At 48.8% G+C, this 12,322-nt stretch overlaps 1 protein-coding gene and 1 long non-coding RNA gene across 2 annotated transcripts; one reads left to right on the forward strand and one right to left on the reverse strand.

Annotated features, from left to right (window-relative positions):
* The first annotated feature begins 2 nt into the window (after positions 1-2).
* Positions 3-8,253, forward strand: LOC122391339 (mucin-12-like). Its single transcript, XM_043385142.1, has 10 exons — positions 3-173; positions 570-725; positions 1,127-1,230; positions 1,478-1,989; positions 2,456-2,510; positions 2,689-2,752; positions 3,450-4,430; positions 4,766-4,916; positions 6,944-7,145; positions 7,666-8,253. The coding sequence occupies exons 1-10, from the start codon at positions 134-136 to the stop codon at positions 7,756-7,758; spliced, it is 2,358 nt and encodes a 785-aa protein (XP_043241077.1). The 5' UTR covers positions 3-133; the 3' UTR covers positions 7,759-8,253.
* A 375-nt stretch (positions 8,254-8,628) lies between these two features.
* On the reverse strand, positions 8,629-10,549 carry LOC122391340. The gene is made up of 3 exons (XR_006258335.1): positions 10,289-10,549; positions 9,735-9,858; positions 8,629-8,770 (listed from the first exon to the last, which is right to left on the reverse strand). It is a non-coding gene; the product is annotated as an uncharacterized LOC122391340 (long non-coding RNA).
* Positions 10,550-12,322: the final 1,773 nt, after the last annotated feature.

Raw genomic sequence — 12,322 nt, forward strand, 5'->3', positions numbered from 1 at the left:
CTTTGAACCAATTATATTCTTTTTCAGGTTGAGGCAATGCAGGTTGACCATTGATTTTCATCTATCAACATAAATCTGCAAGGTTTACTGGATTTTAAGTTACAATGACTGTTGAGAATTAACTGGATGCAGAATGGAGCTGCTACCATCTGACGTTGCACGTCTAGTTCTGGGCAAGTGTTTCTTAGTGGACAGCCTATGTGAACTGGTTATATTGGTGCATAGACCTCTGTCTGTACCTATACGTACCTCTGTATACAGAGTTCTATCATTGGTGATTATTTTAGTCTAATTATCTATCATCACATAATGCACGGTGCTCTTTATATGGAGGGTAAATTTGCTACAAATTTTGCTGCGGTTTGACCGGCATACCGCATAATCCTACACTCTCCTATCAGAAGGCAAATTTACCAAACTATCATATTGTTGTGGTTGTTTGTTGCTAAACTGCAAAGGCCTTGCCTATCTTCTTCAAGACTCTCTTCTCAGATGGGGTCGGAGTCCCGGAACCAGTGCCGCCCATTCCTCCGACCGCGCCTTATGAGGGCTGGTTTCTGCTGCTGCAGGGTACCTGCTGGACACTTGCCCGGACCTGGCTGCCCAGTTCCTGGACCAGTCCCCCGACCTGGCTGAGGTGCGCAGGACGAAGCGCCGCGCTCAGAGACCGTTCGGCCTGTCGCTGGTCGAACTTCTCACGGAGCATGCCGTCGCCTTCAGTCTTGGTGAGTGGGCAATGGTGAATGACGCTAGGCTAGTTTGGAAAGTAATAATAGACACATAATTTTAAGCATTACAATGCCTTTTTAGTTTCATCTGAGTTTTAAGTATTTTACGACATAACTTGTAATTACGCCGATAATATTTATAACATAGTGGCGATCTTTATCTTCATTACATGGGCGCTTGCTTTCCCGATCTCATTTCAGTACCAATTAGGGCAAATATTGGTAGATGTGCTAATGTGAAGTGCTAGCCTATGCCGAAGCCTTTAGTGTTCTTATTTTCGAGTTGGTTGGAGCTTCGTTTGTCATGACATTCTCCGGCCCTTATGTTCTCTCATGCCCATATTGGCGCCTGTTTCTATTTCACGTGCCAACTCTTTCCTTTGCTTTTTTTGTTCCAGTGGATGATGCATATTCTACCATGAAGCCACCAGGCGCCCGCACGGGTAACGGCGACTTTCTCTCCAAGCTGCGGCGACTGCTGTCGGCCATAACAGAATCGAAGGTCAGTAACATTCACAGAGCTGCGGAGCTTCATGCTTGAACACTGTGCTATAAAATTTCGAATTTTAGTAGATAATGATAAATATAGGTAGATGATGAGCAATTTTATTGTCGGTCAAACGTTGGATATCTTTCACTGTCCATAATAAATGGTTTAGATGGCTCGTATAACGCCAAAATAGTGAGCGTCAACTCGGTTGCTGTGTATTTCAATGCCATCCCTGATTTATGTCTCCAATGACTCGCAGGCTGGGTTAGCGGGGGACGCTCTGGTCCATCCGGCCTTCCCGACACCCGAATCGTCCACGGGTGCCGACAGCGTCAGCCAGGCCACCACTGCCAGTCAGTCGGCGGCCGACGGGGTGTCCGGCGCCGTCGACAGCGATGACCCGGCCGTCGGCGGCGACACCCCGGCCCGGGAGGCGGTGGCGGACGACTGCCCGGACACCGCCGGCCAGGAGTCCCCCTGCAACTCGCTGACACTGGTGCTCGACGAGGAGTCAGGGGAGGAAGACATGAAAGACAGCGAGCCGGGTGGTGGGACGGGTGCCGTGACCCAAACAGACATCTCCTCGGTGAAGAGTACGGCGGAAGGGGATGGACAGTCGCTGAAGAAGACCAGAGACTGTGTCGGGGAAAGTTCGTTCTCGGATGGAAGCGGCAGCGGCCGTGATGGCTCAGCGATCTCAACCCGAGCAGGAAGGACCCGGAGGAAGAACCGCCCGACCCGCCGCGCCAATCCAGAGCTGAGTAGCGACAGGTGAGACCAGCCCAGCCACCTTGTTAAGCTGTTCTGGAAGCATAAATTGTCAATCTATCGCTTATTTGTTTAGTGTTCTTAAATTGAGTTTTGGTTGGGTGTGACGATGAAGAAGGAAAAAATCCTGGGTCAACAAAAATGAAAGTAAATGCCTATTGTATTTTTGTAAAAGAGCCATTTTTAACGCCGATTGATAAAGCATGATTCCATGTCAGGATCTTGACAGAATCTGAAAGACGAGAATATAAATGCATCAACTGTCCATTTGCAGCCTGACTTTTCGAATGCATGAAGCAGTTGCTTTTCAAAGATGAACCAACGCCACTTGTTCTGATCTTTGGGATGAAAAAGTTTTCCCATTGGGTGTGCTTTTCCACCCAAAACTCTGAAAAAAGGAAAATGTATTTCTTCCACTAAAACTTTTTTACAAAATGTCAGCAGTGACTTTAACTTATGCTCTTTTCAGGAATAAAAGCCAAGCAGTAGACTGGCTCTATGGCCATGTGCGACATTTGCCGACGGTGAGTTTGCGCTTCGTTGACACGCTAATGTTTATTATTTATTTACCATCTGAAAGGTAGATCACATATAACATCGCACAATCTGCTACTGCTTAGTGCTTATGTTATTTTTATTTTATATGTCCGCCGTGCAAAACTATCAATGTTTCATGAAAATGCGCACGACTGATTTTCGCAGATTGCTTACATCTCTTCGGGGCTGGACAATGGACTGTCGTCTCAGCAGCTCTTGAAGGAGCCAGGTAAGTGTGTAACAGTCTTTTTCCGGTCTCGAATGTTCGGATGATCCCGTTGCCAAAGCCGAAGCCCACGCTAGGCAGAGCTCGTTGCGCAGGCCCTGGGCCCAGTTCATATGGAAAAGCCATTTGGCAAGTGTCACTTTTCCAAAGTGCCACTGTAAGTTCAAAAGGACACTTTTGGTAACATTGGTGCTGGCGTGTAAGGGTGGCTATATGAACCCGTTTGTCGGGTCCCCCTTTCCGATAAGTGTCCCTTAGCACCAAAGGGGCTCTGTATGAACTGGGCCCTAACCCCTACCGTCGGATTGGTCAACTCCGGGTAATTGGGGAAATTAGATGGGTGCTAAAGTTTACGTGCCCGGCAAAGTCTGGCACAGCCTGCCCCATTAAACTGATCTCAACTGATCGTGGCTGCTCCCACGAACCGTAGACCATCCGCGACGGGAGTCTCGCATATCGAGCACTGGAGCGACTTGAACCCGGGCTCTCACCACCAGAAGTCTACTGCTCTACCAACTTAGCTAGGGGACAGTTGATGTGATATATGGGCTATGGCTAGGTGGAGGGGGGGGAGCAACTCACTCAACTTTTTAGTTGAAATATTTGTTTTGTCGACTTATCATATCGCACAAACAGTAGATTTGGGGTCGGTGTGGTTGCGAAAGTCGCTAACAGTTCACGTTATGCCGTATTTTTTCAGAGTGGCCCAAATCGCAGCCTTCTGGACCGAAACACCGCGACACCGCGCGCTCGACAAACTCCGACACGGCGCGGCCGTCACCTCCCGTGAAGTCCGACTCCCCGGCCAGTGGCGTCGGCCCATCTGTCGTGCGGGTTGTGTGTTCAGCTCGGCTCCCGACTCGTTCTCCTCGTGCGCCGACGGCGACCGTCGACACACGTGCGTCGACGACGAACGGGAGTCTTTTACAAACGCGGCGAAGGCTGTCGAGCTGTAAAACGACCGTGGTGCAGCCCAGGGACTCTAGGAGCCGCTCACCCGTACGCGGCTCACCAGCCAGTACTTCGAAGCCCGAGTTCCCGACAACTCAGAGTGAGAGAGGCCTAGCTGCGTCCGAAACTGCGGCAGGAAACTCGTCAAAGTCTCCGGCCGCGCGACAGCGAACCACCCGTCCGCCCATGCGGCGCTCTGCGACCATAGGGGGCACTCGCGTCGCTACATTTTCGGACTCAAGTTGCACAGAGGCGCTAGTATCTCTCAGCGAATGCCAATCACCGAGCGGCGAGATTGCCAAGAGTCGCCATTCGACAGCCTCGGGCAGCGACGGCAGTCCCTGTTCCTCCTTGGCAGATAGCACCACTAGCACGGTGCGGTGGTCGGACACGAGCCCTGCTGAGAGCACCGCTAGCACGGTGCGGTGGTCGGACTCGAGCCCTGCTGGGCACCGCAGTGACACCTCGCCGACTCCGCCGGGCAGTGCCAGCAGCGGACCGAAATCACGACCGACAGACGGCGCTGATGTCGCGGCACCATCGCCCAGTCAACTCTCAGGCCGCGCGAGTGAGGTGTCTGAGCGGACCACGCCGTCTAGCCAGCGCTCCCTGCGCACCATCCCGACGCCGCTAACCGAGGGCGTCAAAACCCCGTCGCTGAACGGATCGCTCGGCGATATTGAAACGCCCACGTCAGCCCGACAGGGCGGCCGCCGCGGAGCCCGCTCAAGTATGTACGAGGGACTGGAAGGGTTGGAAAGGCTGGGAATGAGATGTGATGGGAATGGCACATGCACCATATAGCATCAGTCGTAATGTGGTTATGACTAGCCCAGTGATAGGGATTGGGGAGTTGATAACTATTGGATGTCTGGAAACGATACGGTTATAATTGCTTTTATTTACGGTGGGTTAAGGCAGACTTAACCCACCGTAAGAGAACCGAGTTAAATTACGAGGTAGTGTTTTAAGGTGTATGTGTGACTGCAAATTGCATGGACTGGGCGTTCTGGCGTGGCGTCCCCCGACCTCGCACCCTCGTAACCCCACCTCTCGTGCTGGCAGGAGGCCGGTCAGGGCCCCGGCGTGCCTCGGCTCCTCGCCGCCGCCTGATGGCCGAGATCCAGCGCCGTGTCGAGTCGCCCCGAACGCCGCTGGAGCCCAGCCGTCCGGCGGCCGAGTCCACGCCGTCGGCACAGTCCACCGCCGCCGTCAGGTGAGCTGGAACGAGAGAGACGCTCCCAGTCCCATATTACGGGGCATGCTCTTACGAGATAAAGATGAGAACCGGAATGTTATATCCTGATGTGAATTAGGACTTGCTTTGTTGGGTACTTGTATTTGTTACATTGCTGCACGTAGTTTAAAAGGAAAAGAAGTGTAATGTCGAAGTTTAACCTCCACATGTGTTTTTGTATTTCATATTCCATCAATTTAAGTGGACAAGTATTTAGCTGAAGATGGGCCGGTGCGCAGGCGCGTAACCACGAGTCTAAAACTTACTGGGGACCACATTGAGGGCCGCGAAGACCAAATATTATATTTCAGGATCAGCCTTCGTTCAAGTGGGGGAGGGCGTTTTTGGCCACACCTTAGTTTTTTTTTTGTGCGTGAACGGAAAACCGCGGCGCGCACCGCCGCGAAACTTGGTATAGCTTTTGATACCTAAATATCGCATCATGTGTGAAAATTTTGACCTCAGGTCACCTAAGGTCAGGTCACCAGATCAAGTAAAGTAACCAAGCCACTAAACAACTTTGTGACTCTATCGGATCATTCCTACAGTTTACACCCCAGAAGTTTGAAACTCAAGCTTTTGCACGAGGAAATCAGTATGAACAATTCGTATATCTCAAAGTTTTCACATCGGTGACCTAATGTCCGGTCAATTTCGCGACCTCTCCATTATAAGTCATTGGAAGAAAATTGAAATGTTCTTCTTTTGGCCGAAAACACATTCAAACACCATGACACAGGTAATCATAACACACTGAACCGGAAAATTGCGCCTGTGACCCCTTCTATGACCCTGAGGCCATTTCAGGTCATGAAACAACAGTTTTTACCATAACTTTAGGTAGAAACATGCTAGAGCGCTGAAAACACCATGAATGTGTTCAGCTCAACAATACCAATCGAATGGCATGCAACATGACCTTTTCCGTGACCTTGACCAGAGGTTAAATTTTCAAGTTGACCTTTACAGGTCAACCTAAAGTTCATTCGAGGCGTCTCGACGAGACAAACGCAATGCCGGTAAAATCAGATACAAGTTTTGAGTCAAAAACCTTTTCCGCAAAAACACCAGCCTTGAAGCTAAGCCGTTGACTTTAGGTCCAATCTGAGAACATCATTCAGAAAGGCCTTTGAAAGAGCTATCGAATGCGCTTTTCCGCAGCACTGCAGCTCTATTGGTTCCTGCCTTATGCGCCGATTTGTAAATAGTTATCAAAATTGGGACTTGGGAGCAAAAGTTCGTGAACATTTTGCCTTTGGTGACGTCCAGTGACCTCAGCGATGACCTGATCAAAAATGACATAGTCAGTTCTGAAAGATACTGTACCGAGCTACCTGCTGCTTTTTACCGCGTCTTTCTAGCTTGCTTACTTTCCGAGATAATCTGGTGTGGCCAAAAAGCCCCCCTTCCCCCACCATGGCGAAGTTGGCTGAGAGACCCACCCGGGCGTTGGCTAAACAAAACATCATAGTTTTGTCTTCCGCTGACTACATATTACTCTTCACGTCGATTTAGGGACAATATTTGGCTATTAAAACAAATTGAGGAAGTCGTCGGTTTTACTGGGGACGGTCCCCAGTAACCCAAAAGTTACTGGGGACCGGTCCCCAGTGTCCCCAGTGGTGGTTACGCGCCTACCGGTGCGCTAAACGCACGCAAAGATGGCTGTTCTGAGAGAACCAGTGTTGACCCTAGTGCCAAGTGTAAAACCAGCTTACCCGGTTTCCCATTTGTTTGGTTCGTGGTACCTTCTGGGATTCTTACCTAGTGTGATGTTGACTTTCCATCATCTTCTCGCAGTACCATTTACCACCAAGCTTTAACGTTGCGCACTATTCCTAATAGATTCTAATGTCATGATCGGTGCCCAGTCGAGGCGTCCATAACTGCTGCGTTCGGGCGCCCCGGAACCCAGCTCGTGACTTTGCCAGTGTCTGTACCCCTGGTGCAGGTTACCCCTGCGACTGTATCTGTCCACGCTGACGATAAGCTCTTACCTCCCCTAGGTGCAAACCCGGCACGGCCGTAGATGAGGTCGGCGACGGCGGCAGTCGCTCTGGCGGGGTGTGCCGCACTGCGCGCGGAGCCGCCCACCGCGCCGGACGGCCTGCGGTGACCTCCAGTGACCCGTTGGGCCAGTCGGCACCGGACCGCACCCACCAGCAGGGGGTGAAGAGGCCGGCCGTCGAGGGGTCGCCCGGTCTGCCGGTGAGTTTCCTGAGGATGGGGCACGGGACAGGTGGCAGTCGGTCACAGGAGCGACGGCCGGACCAGGTGCAGAACTTGGAAGGGTAGGGATTGTGAGCCCATGGGCGGAAGGCGCGTCGAGTATGCTGGTTTCCGTTGACAATTTAAGCGGACTTGCGCGGATATTTACTAGACCGTAGGCCATAGTTTATCTTGTTTGAACAGAGCATATCCGACGTGGGTCGCACGGGAGCCAAATATTGTCACTGGCTGTCATCATTTTGGTTTAAACGTATTATTATGTCTGCAGAGTGGTTTTGAACACCGGCTGTGTCATCCATCGTAAAGTTTGGTGTTATCGACTACAAAGCATTTCTTTCCTGCTTGTTTTTGTCGTCACTTTTAGATGACCTGCGCGCCGAATTGAAGTATGTATATAATTGCCATCAATCTAATATGCTGGAGTTTCCCATTCAATGAGACCTTTCGTGAAGCGTTTTCAGCGCTTTTCTGGACCTGACCGAGTGATATCTGTTCACAGGTAAAGACGACTCCGGGCAACGCCAAACACTTGCTGAAGTCGCTCGATATCATGTCTTTCTTGTCGCGAGTTCACAGTATTGGAAGTAACTAAGCCTTCCTTAGTGTCTTCAACCATGTGTTGAAGGGGTCATTCATGCATATAGCTTTCACTGCCGGCAGTGGATGGATGCGTTGCTGTGCTTAGCTCATGTCATTTTGCGGCCTCCGTCTCATCCCCGTTGCACGATTGTTCATTTTGAGACGATGGGGCTGCTACGGTTACTTGGTGTGATTAAGCATGAAATACTTCTCAGCATCGCAGCTCGTTGTTGCAAAACATTTAGCATTAACTACACCAGCATTTGCGTCAGGCTGTACTTTGGTTCACTCGTCGCATCGTGCTCCAAGTTCAGCCAGTCAATTAAGCTGACAATGATGGCTGAATGAGGGTATTTGTGTATTTTTTGCGAGCCATTTTGGGGCTGTGTGATCTGAAGTGACTGACAATCTGAGAACTGGATAAGGAACAGTGGTGCCTTGAAAACTCAGCCTCAAGGTGCTCCACCTGAGTAAGGTAGTTTGAATACATCAACGCGAGCGTAGAAAGCTTTGTTTCATCGTCTTCATCAGCTGATCCGCTTCAACTTAAATCCGCGATTCATTCTGCAGTCTGAACCTCAGCTTTTGTGCGTATTAACAATGCTGGCAACATCTAGCTACTTGTTGTATGTTTCGCTTAGAACCATCATCTGTCTCGAAAACATCGCATCTCTAACTCTAGAAATGGCCGTACCACGCACACGCACTTCAAGTTTGGAAATTGGAAGCCTTGTCACACAAGACTAAGATATTAAATTATGTTAGCTAATCTGCCATAAAGCCCTCGGTATGCGACAAGCACAAAAAAGTGTCATTAGCTCAGCAACGTAGTCACTTCTCAGTTCACTTGAAACCGATCAACGTGCGGACTAAAACGCCTGTGCTTCGTACCGTACCTATATTATCACGTTACACAATCGTTCCAACCCGCATGTTCAGTACAACTTTTCGCTTCACTCGTCGTCGGCAGGGATGCCCAGCTCCTGGTCGGTCCATTTGGCGGCGTCCGGGTATTCAAACTCTCCCTGGAACGTTAGCAGTAGGCGTCAACACAACCGCTGCAGTGGGCAAGGACGGTATCAGGGCGGCGACTGTCCCTCTTCTAAATCCGTGATTTAGTCGCAAAAGACCGCAACATTCAGCAAAAAAGAAAAATCGTAAGTTTTCTTTTTGAAGAAACACGCAAATGCACAGCACATTTACATATTGCTAGTAGCTATGCCTTTTCACTGTCTTGCTGAGAACCTGAGAACCACCAATCTAGGCACAATAAGATGGAGGTAGGTGCAGAGACAGAGACAGAGACAGAGACAGAGACAGAGACAGAGACAGAGACAGAGACAGAGACAGAGACAGAGACAGAGACAGAGACAGAGACAGAGACAGAGACAGAGACAGAGACAGAGACAGAGACAGAGACAGAGACAGAGACAGAGACAGAGAGAGAGAGAGAGAGAGAGAGAGAGAGAGAGAGAGAGAGAGAGAGAGAGAGAGAGAGAGAGAGCGACAGAGACAGAGCAACAGAAAGACACAGACTGACAGTTAACAGACAGACAGAGATGGAGAATAGGTAGTCAGAAACCATGTAAGTAAATCAGCCATAATGTCTCATTTTTTAGGGTGTCAAGTTTTTTACCTGCAAATTTGCAAGCTCATCCAGTAAGTGTCAGACAAGGGACGACGGTGAAAACAGGGCGCCTGGGGCGATTTGATCAAGGTTCGTGAAATTTACACGTGACGTTTGGGATATAGAAGGCCCTTGGAGCGGGAGAAGTTCCAAATGTCACGTGACTAATATGCCCTCCGGCGCCCTGTTTTCACTGGCGTCCCAGACAAGGGAACATTTACAAAGTGAGCTTAGAGTTTACTTCTCTGATACTTGTCTGCAAGATCATGCCTTATTTCCAAGTAGAAACATATCTATTATCTATTGCATTATCCTGGAAAACCATGGCAGTTTGCTGGTTATCACAAGCACCCGGTACTTACAAAAAGATGTTCTGGCTCGTACCACATGTGGTATAGGATCCAGTACCACATGAAAGCCACTATCAGGTCCCCAGCAATCACACGGCCCTTGGGATGCTCTGTGGCAATTGCACGGTAGTAGTACCTGAAATACAATAATGGGCATCTCATAAACTGTGTTTGCAATTATGCTAAAATTTTATTTCTTTACTTTTATTCCAGGACAAAGGTGTTACACTCAATTGTGACAAATATAGCTAGAGCAGTTGAAATTGTTTGCTTAACTGCTGCCCTTGATACATAGGTATCCACTGCAAGTACCAAAACAGCATTGTGGCCCGGGGGTGAGCAGTGCACATAACAATAATGTAGGTAAGTGTACTTCGCTAATGAAGTCAACTATTTCACTATTTTTGTGTTTCCATTCTATGTGGTGTGAAGAAGATTCCGATCATACCAGGTTCAGGTTGCTCTCCTGATCACTATGAAGCTGATTTTCAACCAGAATTATCATCATTGTTTTCACTCAGTACCAGCCATTTATTCCAGGAATGTATGAAATGTACAAAACTTACTTAGTGCCTTGAAGTGGAGTAGACGATGATATGCATCTCCGGCCCTGGCCCTGTGTCCTGATGACAGAGGCTGCATTAGAGCCACTTAATCTTGCAGCAGCCTGTGAAAGCCTTCCGAAATTCCTCAGCATTTTCACAAAATCTACAAACCACTTAAATTATAAATTAATCTGCACTCTACAGAAATCCAAATCTTGAAAACTGTTTTTTGTGTTGTTATTCTTCGCGTTGTTCACTCATTGTCGCCTCTCATCAAGGAATTGTCGGTTTTGGAGACTTCTGAGTAGATCATGTAAAATGACGTCATTGATAATAAATAAAAAAGTTACATTTGTTTTTTGAATGCGGTAAGTATGCTCTAATACCAAAAAAATGCCCCTTGAAAAATCATTTCATGGAGAGACGGCGCATGACTTGCTTACAATGAAATTCAGTGAAAAACAAGACATTTGTGAAAGTATTTTGATACCACTGACGTCATTACACCACAATCAACATTAAGAATTATTTTGAAATAATGTGGGGGACTCTCGAAAAAGAGGAATGTAATGATGCGTTCGTCATGATGAGCACGTTCGTAGTGGAATAATTTGGTGAAACTAGCTCTCTCTTCTTTTTATTTTTCGCGATAAATGAAAGCACGGGCCACGGATGCACAGTGTAGGTATGTACCTACCTATATAAATAGTATTCTTCACAGTGTATATAAATACACGGATGAAAGGCACGGATGAAGGCGGCGTTTATCAGCTTAGGGCTTGGGCGGCGCCAAGGCTGGCGACATGGTCCATGGACATGCGTTTGTTGCTAGAATTTATTTACAACATATTCACATTAATAAATAATGCAGCAAGGCATAGAGGAATTGGCATAGAAGCACGTTTAGCGCTTATTACAAGACGGCTTTCGCTACATATACGTACCTATTACCTAGGACAATTGTTACACAAACCAGTAGCGGCGGAACACCGGGGGGGGGGGGGGGGGACACTGCCGACTTTTGGTCCCATTCTTTCCATGCAACGCCCATAGGGCTAATGTTAACCCTCGCATGTGTGCGGCGTTTGCCAGCTTCTAATGTGTAGGGGGGGGGGGGGGTCGGTTAGACCCCCCCCTTGCCGTTTGGCCCCTGATCGAGCTAGAGCTTCGCGAAAAAAAACGAGCGTGTTGCCCGTGACGAGAGGAAGCCGATGATACCCAATTTTAAGGTCCTAGGTCATTGGTTGACCTTCCAGGTCAGGTCAATGACCCAAAGTCGGGAAAATCGGGACCTGTTAGAAAGTCGTAAAGTGTGGCTGCTAAGGGGTTTTTCGGGGTGCTGATCACGAATATCGTGTTAGTTTTGATCACAGATGATGTCTTGAAGCATTTAGACCAGGTCGGGTCAGGTCAGGTCAGGTCAACCAGTAGGCGTCGTGACGGGTATTCGTAGTACGTGTCAACCGCCTCTGACAGCTTCGTAACATGTTACGAAGTCACCAAAACTACTTCGTAAATGTTCAAATGGTTGCTAAATTCGAATTCAGCTCCAAAAACTAGCCTAGAAACATGTAAAACTCGAAAAAGTGAACCGAGGTCACCCGAGGTCACCAAAGGTCAATGACCTGACCTGACCTTCAGGTGACCTTGACACACACGGGAGTAACATCAAATCACATGTTTGAACGTTTGAAACCACGAAAAGCTTGCAAACACGCGGCTAGTGCCAGCCGACATACGCGAAATCGCGATTCCGGCCAAACATGGTCTCGGAAAAGAGGTCACAGGTCAAAGGTCATTTGGGTCAGGGTCATGAAATTTTCAGGGTAGGTGTAAAATTGATCAATGCGAGGGTACTGAAAGTTTCGTCGCGATCGGCCGCTTTTTACGCGAGTTATTTGCGAAAAACCATGGGGGGTCCATCCGACCCCCCCCTACACATGCGAGGGTTAAAATGCCAAAATCAAAGGGGGGGGGCACGGTGCCCCGTTGCCCTCCCCGTTCCGCCGCCTATGACACAAACTAGCTACACTTCACACACTTCAAATACTTGCA

Source organism: Amphibalanus amphitrite, unplaced genomic scaffold (genome assembly GCF_019059575.1).
Source record: "Amphibalanus amphitrite isolate SeventyFive unplaced genomic scaffold, NRLGWU_Aamphi_draft 000432F_arrow, whole genome shotgun sequence".
NCBI lineage: Eukaryota > Metazoa > Arthropoda > Thecostraca > Balanomorpha > Balanidae > Amphibalanus > Amphibalanus amphitrite.

Excerpts from the sequence above, each read along its gene's own strand:
- LOC122391339 (XM_043385142.1), top strand. The coding sequence starts at position 134 with ATGGAGCTGCTACCATCTGACGTTGCACGTCTAGTTCTGG. Across the intron at positions 1,990-2,455 it reads CCAGAGCTGAGTAGCGACAG|GAATAAAAGCCAAGCAGTAG; the intron begins GTGAGACCAGCC and ends TGCTCTTTTCAG. Across the intron at positions 4,431-4,765 it reads CCGCCGCGGAGCCCGCTCAA|GAGGCCGGTCAGGGCCCCGG; the intron begins GTATGTACGAGG and ends TCGTGCTGGCAG.